Below are 14,488 nucleotides of genomic sequence, written 5' to 3'. Positions count from 1 at the left end.
AGAAAAAAAAAAAAAAAAGACATTCTGAAATACATCAACATATGAATCCTAAAGAACAAATGGATATGAACATATAATGGAGGCAAATTGGTGAATGTTTCTCTGCAATTGCAGTTAAAGACTATGATATGGAGGCAGACATCTCCAGAAAACAGCCTGTCATGCAGGCTTCAGTCACTCCGCTCCATGAAAAGAAGAGGATTGCTGGATGCAGATACTTGCAAATGCTCTCTCTGGGCATTTATGCCCTTAGCTTTGTAAACCCGTGGTCAGGCTGGAATTTTCCAATACCGTTAGTCCTGTGCTTGACTTCAGGCGCCTTTCTGAGTTTCTCAAGTTTCTCAAAACAAAGCTTTAGGAAAATAAAAATGTTTTTAAGGATTTCATTGAAAGCATGTGGAATCAGAAAACAATTTTTAAAACTTCAGCTTCTGTCTTTAAAAATCTGATACACACTACATAAATCTTTTAAAGTCTGACATATACACTATTTCTAGCAAGGGAAAAATGCAGAGAAAACCACAGAATATTGTCTAAGAAGCATATTGCAGGAAACCAATAAATCAGATGTGCTGTCACTGGTTTAATGTCAATCAGCGCATTTGTGGCTGACCATTTGGATAGATTCATCTGCATCCAAAAACCATACTACACCATCTCATCATTAAACAGTTTCAAAACAGTTCTGAAACAGGCAGCACATTTAACAGGGAGGTATCCTTCAAGCACATTACTGTCTTTCAAGCATTAACAACCAAAATTGAATGTACATCAAGTATTTATATGAAAGAACTAAACTCCTTACAGGCTTAACAAAGAAAACAAAAACACAGAACATTTCTCTGGCATTGTTAGGAGTATTGCAAAGCATTAGGTTCATGCTACCATTTCTGAACTCTCCATTCCAGTTTCACCCCGCCCTTTATTTACCTTGAATCCCCAAAGGACTAACATTGCCTCTCAATGCTGGCACATGATGGTACCGGTGTGGCCTTGAACTCCTGTACATCCAGTGGTACCTGCCAATTTCCATTTCTGGTCTGGTGATCACTGCCAATTTTAGGTGGTAAAAAGTCAGTGTCACCAAAGTGTGTAGTTCAGTACTTTCAGTCATTTAACTTAAAAAATACGAGCCCATTAAAACACGTTTCTAATTACATCACTGAAATAACATAACTTTACCAAAACAAGGAAAGGACTGGGAGGAGGGGAGACAATCAACAGGGAAATGCTCATACAAATATTAAGAAGGGCTGAAGAGTTGAAACCCATGATCGGATTTGAATTGAACGCCCAGGAAAGGCCCCTCTATTACAGCTGCCAGTCATCTGCCCCCCACCCTTGCTGCTCCCCCTCCTTGTTCACAGCATGGGGCTCTGCTCCGGGAAGACACAGTCATGGAGAACCACATTATCCATTTTGTAAAATATTCCAAATCTGACAAAGAAAACAATTACTACAGGGCAAAACCATGAGCTTACTCATTACCTTCTTACATAAAGTAAGTTGTGGGCTTTATTTCACGCAGGCTCTGATCGTTTCCAAAAATCCAGACCAAATAGGTTAAAAGAGGTTTGTTCTAAGGGTCTGCCTTTGAGGTTAGAGGTACACTCAGAAAGGACACTGCATGCACCAAAACGCAACCAATGCATGTTCACCAGCGAAGCTTTGCTGCTGCTGAACACTGAGGAGCCCAAGGGCAAAATGGCGCCGGACCACTCGCAAATCGACATTTCCCGCTCGCCTCCCTCACAGTACTGCTGGGCTGTCAGGGCAGTGCGGCCCAGCCATTCATTAACACACTCTGCAGTCCCACTCAGCCACAGCTGAATGAAAAAATAACTGTCATCCCTCGCCAAAATAAACCTGACTGTACAGCATTTCAGCTGTAACGGCGAGGTTACACTGGTAGGAAGTAGTGTATTGTGAACTAGGTCCAAGGCAAGTCTCTGGTGTGTGTGGGACTGGGAGGGCCCTAGTCCTTCCCTCAGGCTGCTTCGCTACTTGTGTGCTGACAAGTTTGGCATGGCTGCATTTGCATGCATCAGAAGAGAAACATCTTAGCCTCAAATCCAAGTGGTGGATCTAGAGGTTTGCAAGATGAATTTACTCATCTTATGAACCAGTAAGAGCTGGTGAATCAGCTCTAGCACTAAAAAAGCCTTTGGGATTAAATCAATGTCTCTTAAAGGAGACATTGTGGTTTGCTGCTGGTCCCCTCTGTGCAACTCACGCACAAAACATGGAGTAGGAACCAGACAGTGCGTCTTCCCCAAAAAGCACTGTTCACTGAACTCACAGAATTTCCCCTGTACTCAGCATTGGTGAGATCTCACCTCAAGTACTGTGTTCAGTTTTGGGCACCTCAGTACAGAAAGGACATGGAGGTGCTGGAATGGGTCCAAAGAAGGGCAACAAAGCTTGTGAAGGGCTTGGAGAATACACCTTACAAGGAGAGACTGAAGGAACTGGGGCTGTTTAGTCTGGGGAAAAGGAGTCTGAGGGGAGACCTTATTGCTCTCTTCCAATATCTGAAAGGTGCTTACAGCAAGAGAGGGGCTGGTCTCTTCTCACTGGTGATGGGTGACAGGATGAGGGGAAATGGCCTCAAGTTGCACCAGGATAAGTTTAGGTTGGATATCAGGAAACACTTCTTCACAGAAAGGGTTGTTAAGCACTGGAATAGGCTCCCTAGGGAGGTGGTTGAGTCACCATCCCTGGATGTGTTTAAAAACCATTTGGATGTGGTGCTCAGGGACGTGATTTAGCAGAGGGTTGTTACTTAGGGTAGTATGGTTAGGTTGCAGTTGGACTTGATGATCTTTAAGGTCCTTTCCAACCTGAGCCATTCTATGATTCTAATATCCCAAGTCTGCTCCACCTTGTATGGCTTATCTTTACTTTTAGGAAAGACAAATGCCACGTTTTATGAATACAATCAAATTCAGAATGTCTTCAAGCTAGCATTCCAAAATGACAGTGCATGCTCAGGGAAACTTCTGTCATGGTATCAACTCCTCCTACTTACAATGGAACATTCTTGTTCATGTGATCACAAAAACTATAATAATCAAATTTGATACAAACTGGAAAACAACAGCACTGCTTGCTGGAACTTCAAACTCTCTGTCCGCCCTTGCCCCCCGCCCCGTTCCCTGTATCATTTTAAGATGGCTATTTAGAAAAAACTTCTCCAGAAGAGTGATCCGGCACTGGAACTGGCTGCCTGGGGAGGTGGTGTTCACCGTCCCTAATGGTCATCATCCTGGAAGTGTTCAAGAGATGTATAGATGTGGCACTGAGGGACATCATTTAGTATACAATATTTGTGGTAGCTGGATGGCTGGAGTAGATTATCTTACAGGTCCAACCTTAACAATTATATGATTCTATGATTAGCTACTTATTGGACATCAGTAACAGATTACAATTTAAAAATAAATAAATAAATATATTGGAAAACTTCCAAAAGGAAAAAAATATCTTCAACTGCTTTGCAGCAGCATTTAGACCAAATCCTTGGAAAAAGAAGGGCCTCATCATAGTAGGCCGAAGCCCACAGTTTGAGACTTCTCCTGCAGCAGCTACAAAAACCACTTGCTGAAAGCAGCCGATGCCAATGCAGGCACTGCTTGCTGTGGGACTGGTATAAAACCCTGATGCACGGAGCTATCACATAAACTTTGCAGCATCATTCCTATAAAAGAGAATATTCCGTGAGGGTTTTTTTTAATTAGTCATTTCTAATTTTACAAGAGCAGGACTCCTTTCATAGAGCAGTGGGTTAAATTGCATGCAAAATCTCAGTGTTTCCACTGTTCTCTGAAGAGTCACTCAGCATCTGGCCACGTGGTGGCCTCTGCTGCACACCTGGAATGATTCCCTAAATCAGACAGAATCTTCTAGTGATGTCTCTGAGCTCCACACAGGCCCATTTATGCAAAATTACTACCAGGTCAGATGCCGCAAAGGCTTCAGCGGTGTACAACTACTGTACACAGTATGGAAGAAATGGACTTTAGTACTGCACCTCCAAAGTTCCAGAAATGACAGGGTTTTATTTATTTATTTATTTAGTTAGTTAGTTTGTTTAGGAATGAACTACACAAGTGGCATCTCTGGGTCCAGGTGGTAATGCTGTCCATGCACAGCCAGGCCCACTGAAACAATCTCCCGTGGAGCTGGCTCTCAGAGATAGCTGCTGGTTCTGCATGGAATAAGACCAACAGTGTTGGTGGTGTGTCACATAGCACATACTCACTGACGGCAACTGGGTGTTCAGCATTCATATTGGATGAATCATCTCACATGCTTGCAGCAGAATTCCTGGTGGCCAGTGTGTTTGATGTACAGCTTTAGAGGAAACAAATAGTTTGTACTTTCACCTGCAGCAGCTGATGAAGCACCATACAGTCCATGGGAGTGAAGGGAGAGTTGTCACTGGGGCATTATGGTCTGACAGCCTGGTGATAAACACTGAGTCAGCAGCAGGGCTGGCCAGAAAATGGGGAAAGGCTGGAGAAACTGAATAGGGATCTCCGCTCCAACCTCTGCTCCCTTCTCCTGCTGCAATCTATTGTCCACAGATATCACCATCTGGGTTTCTTCCCTTGTTACCATATACCACAATACATATATCTAGTTCTTCTGCTTCCATGAGGTCATTCAGGCAAATATGACTACAGCCTCTGAGCATTTTTCAGCCCCCTCCTATTTAGAAACCAAATCCTATTCATTAAAACCTAAATCACTAAGCCTGCCAAATTATTATCCCCAGAATATGTGTCCCAGATTCTCCCCAGACTGGACCTCTCTTCCTGCAGCTATATCTTCAGGGACTTACACTAAACAGTTATTATTTTCTGAGGATCTGAAGGATTCTGAATAAACTATTTCAAATAGGAAAAAATATGCAGAGTGCTAAAAATCTTTAAATGGTTTGACAGCTCTGAAAGCACTATGTGAGACTCACATTAGGGAATACCTTTGAAAACTTTGGCTAGTCACCATAACATGTAAAAGAGTTTTTTTTTTTTTCTAATTTTGTAGTGAAAGATACATCTATTGGTGATGCATCAAAATGCTGTAAGTTCGCTGATTAAAAAGAACTTCACATAAACATGCACATTGATATAGTTCTTTCCTTAAGTCACACTTCAGCGTCTCTGCTCATACTGCCTCACACAGCTGCACAGTTGTGTTTAAGAGAAGTATTTTCTCTATATTTTTGGCTAGCTTATATTTGTCTAGTTAAATACTGGAAACAGCTTTGTTTCCAAAGTGAAAATAATAATCGAAGCTCACAGCCATGGCTGTGCACAAGGTCGCCTTTCATCAATAGTTTCATCCTAGGGAACAGCCAATTAAAATAAACCTTTGGCACAGCTGTTCAGGTTGGCTTTCATTATTCCTCAGTACAGCATATGCAATCTGAACATCATATGCATCCATACAAGGAAATCATTTCCTAGTATAATGGCTTTCTTCCATATGCAATTGGTAAATTCAGCATGGCTACCACAGTCTTTTTTGTTTGGTTGGTTCTGGTGTGCATATGTGTATACATATTGTTTTGGAATTCTGCAGCTTAGTAATACTTTTCTTAGTTGAATGAAAAGGGAAACTTCTTGTCTCTGTTGATGTGTATCAGGATCTATATTCTTCATTGCTGATGTAGAACGGCATTTCGTTTTTCTTATTTATTCCACCTCAGTAAATCTGCCTGCTCAGTCCTCACGTTTTGATTTAATTTAATGCCTGCAAGATAAGCCCTGTCATTTGTAATAATTTGTAAACCTTCATCTTTAAAATGCATCCAATCTGTCCTGCAGCCCTGTAAAGTATCTGCTAAACATTTTGTTTGAGCTTGCTCATGGTGTTCTCTGATAAGGGCTGCTGATATGCAATGCAAAGCTGACTTCTTATCTCCATCACCATGGATGTTGCTCCATTTCCAATCAAAAAACTGGGGCAGCAGCCACTCATCTGGGTGCAGAGAAACAAATGTCTGATAAGCGCTGAATCCAACAGCTGGGCAGCATCACTGCCTGAATCAGGCAGGGGACTCACAAAAATAACAATTAAAATATAAAAATGGAATTCCCATACAATTTAGAACAACTTCAGAAATGTAAATAAGACTTTTTTTGTTTATCAGTTGACATATTCATGAAGAACATCAGTTTGTGTAAATCATCTCGACTATACTGAAATATAAAACAGAAAGCCATCCAGTTTGTGACAGGGGTGGGTAGCACAACCAGTAACTATGGAACCCCATTCTTCAACGTGGCTGTGTTAAATGCTTGAACTCAAGGCAGACCTGGCTGTTCCTCAGTTTCTGGGTGGTTTTGCTCCCCAGCATGCCCTTTCAGAGTAAAGAGAGCCCTTTATGCAGACAGCCTGCAGTCCCATCCCTGGTTCCTCAAATTATTTATTCTGTATAACTGCAGTACATCATTAATGATGCCCCCACATTAAAAGTCAGAGCCTGGAAAGCTGTTATTTAAAACTGTGGAAGCAGAGAAAGCCTTAGATGAAAGAATACTTGTGCTAATACCTACCTGCAGATTCCTTCTCCAGAATTTGGCAGTGCAAAGCACAGTGCATGTGAATCTGAATATCCAGCACGAAATACTCAGGATCTTCTATTGTTCAGTATCAGCAATAATAACATTCCTCAAACCCCTATGACTTTAGTTTATTTCATCTCCTTGGACTTTGCATTTCATTTCTGGAAGGAAGAGTTAAAATAATCTGCGATAGCTCTTTGAGTGCTTCAACCTGGCATAGTTGCCTTGCAACCAGTAGATCTAGGACATTCCATATAGGACAGCCATTGCAGTAACTTCAGGTGTGATCTAAAAGGAAAAAGGTCTTGCAAACTGGCAAGCATTTTGGCCATAAAAATTCAAGACAAGAAATCTGGACAGTAAATGAATGCTGTTTTTGAATGATTCAGCTGCACGCTCAGAGAAAGCTGCGACATTTTCCAGGACATCTTCCATTTTACAATGAGAAGAAGCTCATTCCCACCATGAGAGCTGCAGGTAGAAGAGCCCTTTTGCAGAAGTCTGCCACGGCACATAGGCACCTGATGCTGAGCCCATCTGAAAACCTTACTGCATCTCAGCATGCTGGAATATCTGACCCCAAAAGCCCAACAAATCTCACCTCTCTATCAGCATTTCATGGGGACCTCAGCTACTTTGCTACTGAAAGTGGAATTGAGTGTTTCAGCTTTCAGCATTTAATTCCCTGCAAAAAATAGTTGGAAGTTAACTGAATGGGAAAAAAAAAGAGTATAATGTGAGAGACCGTGTGTTAGTTTCAAAGATTAAGGAACTGTCAGAAGCAAAGCCTGGAAGCGTTACATAAATACACCTATGTAACATAACAAAGTATGAAATTATCACAGAAAAGCCAGGAAACGGTGATAAAATTAAGAGAGGAAGTTCCCCAGCTTGCATCCGATGAAAACAGCAGATCAACCATATTGACTTGGTAACAGATTTACTGTTCTGCGTGCTGTGCTTTCACTCTTGCCAAATCAAAGGCAAACTATCAACTCATCCTGAACACACATTTTGTTTTGCACAGCTGCTAATGCATACAGAAATTTTGTTTGGTGTTTACTGTCACGAGTTCTAACCGTTTAAAAAGAAACTCATCAATCAGCAGAGAAGAAATCAATGCACTTCTCGAAAATAATCTATGAGCTCAAGGTGGGTTTACAGCCAAGGTATTTAGGACATTAATTACTCAAAAACTACTGTGAGGTGGGTTTCTGCCTACATACACTAATGGCTTTCAGAGTTTAATCTCTCATCAGTGGAACTCCTTTGGTGAAATCCCTAAGGGATTATGTAGTACTGTCTAATCACTTGACAAATTTCATTTACTTGAAACTGAAGCTAGGTTTGAATTATACAAAGTGTGTAGGAGGAATCAAATTCAAAGCAGGAAAACAGAATCTGGACAGGACCAGATTTATCACGATGCTCATATCTGAATTGTTTAACAATAAATGAAACAGTTTCCCCAGAGAAACATATCAGTTGTGTATCTGCTGTATATGCCCATGAGAAACTCAAATTGCTTACAAATGACATACAACATAGCAAGAACCAGGAAAAAAAAAAAAAGTGGAAATGTTAATAATTTTGTATCATCTAACAAAAAGAGACAAAAACTTATTGCTCTGATTTGTACAGCAGGCTGCCACACTACAAACATGATTATTTGGCATAAATTACATGCTGCAGAAACACGTAGATGGATCTGTGCTCTGAAGTTGAGCCCTACGACCCAAAGGCATCACCTGTACCGCCGGGTGAGCGGAGCCCCACTCCTGTGCACTGCCACCTCCCTGCTGCAGAATGGCCACTGCTGGTTCCCCACTAAATAGCTATTCTCAGTGGCTGAACACATCCTGAAGGCTAATGCTGTGAAAGACGTGGCATTATTCTCTGTTATCAATGCACAGGCAGATCTCTACATAAACAAAATCTACCACAGAAGACACCACAGAAAAAGAAAAGGAACTTAAAATGACACGTAGCCCTCAGCAGCAAGCTAGCAACAAGAATGTTGCGTGATGCTGTAATCCCCTGTGTGTTCCATAACCGAGGTACCCTTTGCCAAGCTCCGCTACATGGCTGGTCCCAGGGAAACACTGTGTTACGGCTCTGAGAAGGACACCCAACAAACACACAGCCCCACGCTATCTCCACAACCCAAATTCACCAAAACCTATTGAGTACGCAGCAGCGAGACTTCTTTCGCAAAAAAATCCCTTTTGCTCCATTTAGGAAAGGCTCAGAGCCACCGCATACACAGACAGACAGACAGACAGTCAGACACTCCATCCATCCCTGCACAGAGCAAACGGTGGCAGCGCGGGCTGTTTCACAGCCCTGCTCAAAAGTGACCCAACTGGCCCCATCCCCTCTCAGTGCCCTCAGAAAACAGATTTAAACAGGCTATTGTTCGATCCCCGGGTACCTTTTTTCTCTTGGCTTTGTTCCGCGTTTTCCTCTGCTGCAGTTTCCATGGCTGGCTTCATACCATCCACCAAAAATGCCGCCCCCCGCCCCCCGGCACAGGCGCTTTCCCCTCGCCTCCTTTCCCGCTCCCTATTGACGGCAGCGAAGATGAAGCGCCTCTGTTCTCCCTCCCGCGGATCACAGCCCCTTCCACATCGCCCAGGCTCTTGTCAGCTTCGATCTCGCACCACTCACTGGCCCGCCCGGCGCCGTGCCAGTCGCCGCTCCACCGTACGTCACCACCGGCCCCAGCTATAAGAGAACCCCCGATACCCCTTCCCCACTGTGAGCCGCGGCGAGGGCAGAGGGGGTGAGGAAGAAGGGAGACCCCGGACAGCGTCTGCAAGGGGTGCCCAGGTCGGTGAGCAGCCTTGGGGCTCACTTTCCCGTGGGAGCCGGCCGCCACGCCGTGCATTTTGATTCATCCCACACACCCCCTGCTCTCGCAAAGAATGGGTCAGCAACGAGGGTTTGCCTCCCTGGCTGAGTCCTGCTCACAGAGGGCAAAAGCACATGTGAGTGAGGGATAAGAGTCAGAGCTCCTATGTGTATAAGGAAAATCTATATTCTGACTCAAGAGCAGAATGGATAAAAGAAAACATGAAAAAGACCCAGCAGGCTTGCATGACCTAAGATCTGTGAGCAATACCGTAAAGGATAAAATGTTTAAGGAAACACAGCTGGGGTTTTAAAAGAATGTCTGCTGTTTAAGACCTAAAGCCAAGCATGAAAATCATAGGAGCATAGAATGGCTTGTGTTGGAAGGGTCTACCCAAGCCCCAACCCTTGCCATGGGCAGGGCTGCCCCCCACCAGCTCAGGCTGCCCATGGCCCCATCCAACCTGGCCTTGACCGCCTCCAGGGATGGGGAACCACAGCTTCTCTGAGCAGCTGTGCCAGTGCCTCACCAACCTCTGGGTAAAGGATTTCTGTATAACATCTAACTTAAATCTCCCCTCTTGTCCTATCACCATCTGTCTGTGTAAGTCAGTCTCCCTCCTGCTTATAAGTCTCCTGAAACTCTATGAGGCCATAACGATATCTCCCCAGAGCCTTCCCTTCTTTAGGCTGAACACGTGCAGCTCCCTCAGCATTTCTTCACAGAAGATGTGCTCCAGGCCTCTGATCATCTTTGTGGCCTTCCTCTGGACCCACTCCAACTTCTCGTTTAGTGAACAGATCACTGCCAACAAGCCCAAATTTGATCATTCCCCTACTCCTCTACCTCCAGCAAAGCCAAGAAGTGGAATCAGCACTCCTCAGGCCCATGCAAGTATTATTTAACTTCCAAAACCCAAACCAACATATTCAAGACACTGTACTAAAGCTAATTACCTTGTTCATCACCCTGCTTGTCTCTGGCCTAACAGCATGTCCTGCTGCACAGCACAGCCATGCCCAAGCAAACCCCTTGTTGCAGGCAGGGCAGTGAAGCATCCAAGGAGTAATTTGCTTTGTAATCTGGTGGGTTTAGGTGGTTCACAGCCTCTGCAGCTCATTTGCGGGCTGCGAAGACACTGGGCAGATTCAGCAAATGCTGAAGATGTAAAACCTACAAGCTGCATGTTCCATATAACAGATTCAACCAGGAGAGTGGGAAGAGGGAAGCAGTCCAAAAATTTTTAGCTGCAATTCAGCCTTTTCTGACTGAAGTTCCTACACCCACAATTTTGCTGTGCATTTTTATTTCTATAGATGTTGAGTGACAAGCAGAACAAGCCTCAGACCCAGCCTTGAGAGAAAGTTCCCTTCTTTCAGAAGAAACCAGCACACAATTATCCTTCCTTACCACTGTCACCACAGCAGCAGCTGAGCAGCAATCCCCAAAACAAAGTAATGAGCACAGTGTGTCCCAACCCCGCCAACAAGAGGTCACATGCTTCTCACTTATCTTAAGTAGCATAGAACCAGGACTTGACAACTATCAAGCATTTGCCTAAAAACCTAAATGAAGAGTCTGGGATCAAAGCTTTTATCTCAGCAGAACTCCTTATAAGCAGGATGAATTATTTTGTAGAGGAAGTTTCCTCAGGAACCCACGTGCTGGGCTCCTGCAGGTAACCAAATAAGCAGTATCAGCAGAAAAACCTCACCCCAGGTGCAAAGCTTAATTTTCCAGTCTTCTGTAATGCACACATACCAGTCCACACACATTACAGTCCCTGTCCCAGTACAACCATGTAAAGCTCCTTCATGAAAGCAGCTGAAAGGGAAAACCACATGTGATATCTTTGGCAAGTTGCTTGAACCGTTACTAAAAGTTTTTCAAATTCTGTAGCCAAAAAGGAAAGAACTTCATTAGACTTGGGATAACAGTTATGTAAACCTTTTATAAAGAGTGTTTTTATTCCATTTAGCATCACTAAGATAGAAAATACACAACAAACACAGCCTTACTTGCTGAAAATCATACCAACTTCAGCCATTGGTCAAACCAGTAGACTGTTTCTGACATTGAAATTCCCTTTTTGGAATCATTCAGTCCATCCATCTGCTCTCAGATGTAACAGTCTAAAGGTCATTAAGAAGGTGAGATATAGACTGTCACATATGCGAAGGCTCAAACCTTGCTTCTGACTACTCCACATTACAAAAAGCCTGCTCAAAAACTAATCCAAGTGACAGAATTTTAATACACTTAGCAGTATAAACACACAGAAAATACAAACATCACCTAAATCTTCCTTTCCTTAAACAAAAAATGTTTGGCAGGACTTTCAAATCTGCCTTTGAAGGAAACCTGCTAACAATCTCCTTTTCTCTGTCAGTGAGACCTACACCTTCAAACAACTATACGCTTTCCTGCTGGCAAGCAGATTTTGTTGGGCAGGCTCAAGACTTCAGAGCAGATGTTTTATAAATACAAAACTCTAAAAGGCAAGGACTCTATTTTCCCCTACTTTCTCCCATGATAACCTCTTCCCCTAACAAGCAATGCAGAAGTAAGTGCACAATACCAAAACTAACTTCACAACAGCTCGAACAGAAGACTTCAGAAGTCATCAGTCTAGTCTGTTCAGAAGCATTAATTCTTCAAAATCATCCTCTAAAAGCTTTAGGAGATGCCTGAGTGTAACGCTCTCTCCCACTGCTGACTGCTTTCCTGGTTGCTGGATCACACCATGGGTTTAAGGACTTATCATCTTAAGCCACTTCTTCATCTTCCAGCTCGTCTGATAACAAAGCAGATACAAAGCATACACTACTCAGTGCAAACATGGGTACGAATCTCACGCATCAAATCTTAATTTGAGCCAGCAAATTGTTTCCGCCATCACTCCACCTCTTCATCAGATATGTCCTTTCCATCTGATCAGACTGGGAAACATCAAGTCTATGTCTACGACAATATGGCAAAAGATAATGCCTCAGAGATAGAAATGACAAAAAATTATTTAAAGACTGATACTTAGCAAAAACCTGCTGTACCAACCAGGCTGATTTAGATCGCCAGTGATCAGAAAGGTGGCTCATTACATTTCAAGAGTTCAGCCCCACGTTCCACTAGCAGATCAAAATAAAAATGCCAATGAGAAGGGTAGACCAAGAAGGGGTTCTGCTGCTAAAGCACATGGTTGTGGGGAACATCATTGAGACTCGGGGAAAATAATAGAGAATCCTGGCAGACATAACCCCAGGAAGAACTGCAGACCAAGTGACATTTACTGCAAAATAGCACTAAAGAGGTTTTACTTCATTTCATCTAGTTAAAAAGAAAACAGAAAACACGTAATCACTTTGCTCAGTCAAGTAAAGCAGTACCCATCTCACAAGTTTAAAATTCTGTTCAAAATCCAATTCCATTCAGATGGCAATTCTTTTGAACACCTATCTTTAATGTCACTGAATCTACGTAGTTTACATTCCTGAAGGCCAAGGAACTCTATCATAAGCTACTGAAAATTCTTTAGAAAGTTTAAGATGAGCACATTTTTGCCATTTCTACAGAGACTTTACAGAGCTGTAACAGTGTTCCCATATAGTTCAAGAACAATTCGAGATCATTCTATGAGATCTGAGACTCCAAAGGTAAAATTCAAAGCCTGTCCCTCAGACAAGACTGACGTATTCCAAACAACTTATTTTAAAGGTAACTTGTAGCATACATGTTTTATAAAGCATAGAAGAACATTCAAGAGAAGGAGCAACCACGCAAGCAGTGACTTGGTGCATCTCAGTGTAACTACTTATGTTCAGATCTACTTTTTTTTCAAAGGGAAAATTATTTGAAGTTGAAGGAGAGAAGATTTAGGTTGGATATCAGGGGAAGTTCTTTATCATGAGAGTGGTGAGATGGTGGACAGACTGCCTAGAGAGGTTGTGGATGTCCTGTTTTTGGAAGAGTTCAGGGGCAGGTTGGATGGGGCCCAGGGCAGTCTGATCTAATATTAGACATGGAGGTCGGCAGCCCTGCCTGCGGCAGGGGGGCGGTTGGAGCTTTCGTGATCCTTGAGATCCCTTCCAACCCAAGTCATTCTATGATTCTTTGATTTTGCCTTAACCTTGGTTATGCAAAAGCAATCAAATTTTCCACGTGGATAAAATTAGAGCATGACAACAGGCTTGTAGTTGTACAGTAATTGTGTACCCAGCAAGTACTTAAAAAGAAATAATCTGGGATCCATTCTTCAGCCATATTAGATTACTAGGAAAACAAAATCCTAATTAATGATCTCATGAACAAATAACAGTGAAAAAAACCCTGCACTTTTACCACAGCATAAAATACAGACTACTAAAAAATATGAGTTCGCACTGCAGTTAGGAATTGCAGTCTTGGATTTCTGGACAAGGGCAAAACCAAATGCTTAAGCCTGAAGAGTTATCTTTTCAAGCAAAGGGAATTGCTGAGTTCACAGATGTAGGTGGTCCAGGAGGGTGAGCAGAGCTTAGCAGTATGAAGGTGCCAGTCCTGCAACCTCTTTCCCCCGGCCACATGAAAACCACAGTGATTGCTGCCAAGCAAAACAACTGGCAGCAGGCCCACAAAGTTGATGTTTTGTTGTTGGGTTTCATACATTTCTCTGGCTGGCCTGCTAGCATCCAGCTGGATCGCGGCTTCGGTCCACTGCAGTTTTCACCACTGGAGAGAATCATAGGCAGTAAACAGCCCGAATTTGGAACACAGACAGATGGCTTTATTTGTAACAAAAAGAAAAAATAAACCATACAGATTGAATAGGTAGTCCTATATAGCTTTTCCAGTATCTAAGGCTTGGACAGCTCTCAAGTCTCAAAAAATGATCAAGTGGCAGAGATGTGAAAGCTACCAAAAGATAAAATCCCAAGAGCCATAATCAAGATTAAAATAAAAGCAAGAGTAGATGACATTCTCAACCAGATGGAAAGTCCATTTCCGCTCATGAAAGGCATGCAACAGAAGTAAATAATTTTGTTAAAAAGCTACATATTATTTCTTTAGCCAAAGTAAAGGCTTAAAAATT

At 42.8% G+C, this 14,488-nt stretch overlaps 1 protein-coding gene across 4 annotated transcripts in view; it reads right to left on the bottom strand.

Moving 5' to 3' along the window:
* The window catches only part of GPM6B (glycoprotein M6B), a 31,348-nt gene extending 22,174 nt beyond the window's left edge, over nucleotides 1–9,174 (bottom strand). The window contains exons 1-2 of one of the 4 annotated variants that reach the window (XM_010726400.3): nucleotides 9,004–9,174; nucleotides 931–1,050 (exon numbers count right to left, since the gene is read on the bottom strand). In XM_010726400.3, coding sequence (XP_010724702.1) covers nucleotides 931–1,050; nucleotides 9,004–9,064 — 181 coding nt within the window. In that variant the 5' untranslated portion in view covers nucleotides 9,065–9,174. Of the gene's footprint in view, nucleotides 1–930; nucleotides 1,051–6,563; nucleotides 6,625–9,003 lie in introns of those variants that run through there. The other 3 variants (XM_010726386.3, XM_010726393.3, XM_010726405.3) reach the window with 3 other exon arrangements.
* Nucleotides 9,175–14,488: the final 5,314 nt, after the last annotated feature.

The sequence above is a fragment of the Meleagris gallopavo genome, chromosome 1 (assembly GCF_000146605.3).
Source record: "Meleagris gallopavo isolate NT-WF06-2002-E0010 breed Aviagen turkey brand Nicholas breeding stock chromosome 1, Turkey_5.1, whole genome shotgun sequence".
Classification (NCBI taxonomy): Eukaryota; Metazoa; Chordata; class Aves; order Galliformes; family Phasianidae; genus Meleagris; species Meleagris gallopavo.
Note: the sequence above shows the minus strand (reverse complement) of the source record. Positions and strands in the feature narration are given on the sequence as shown.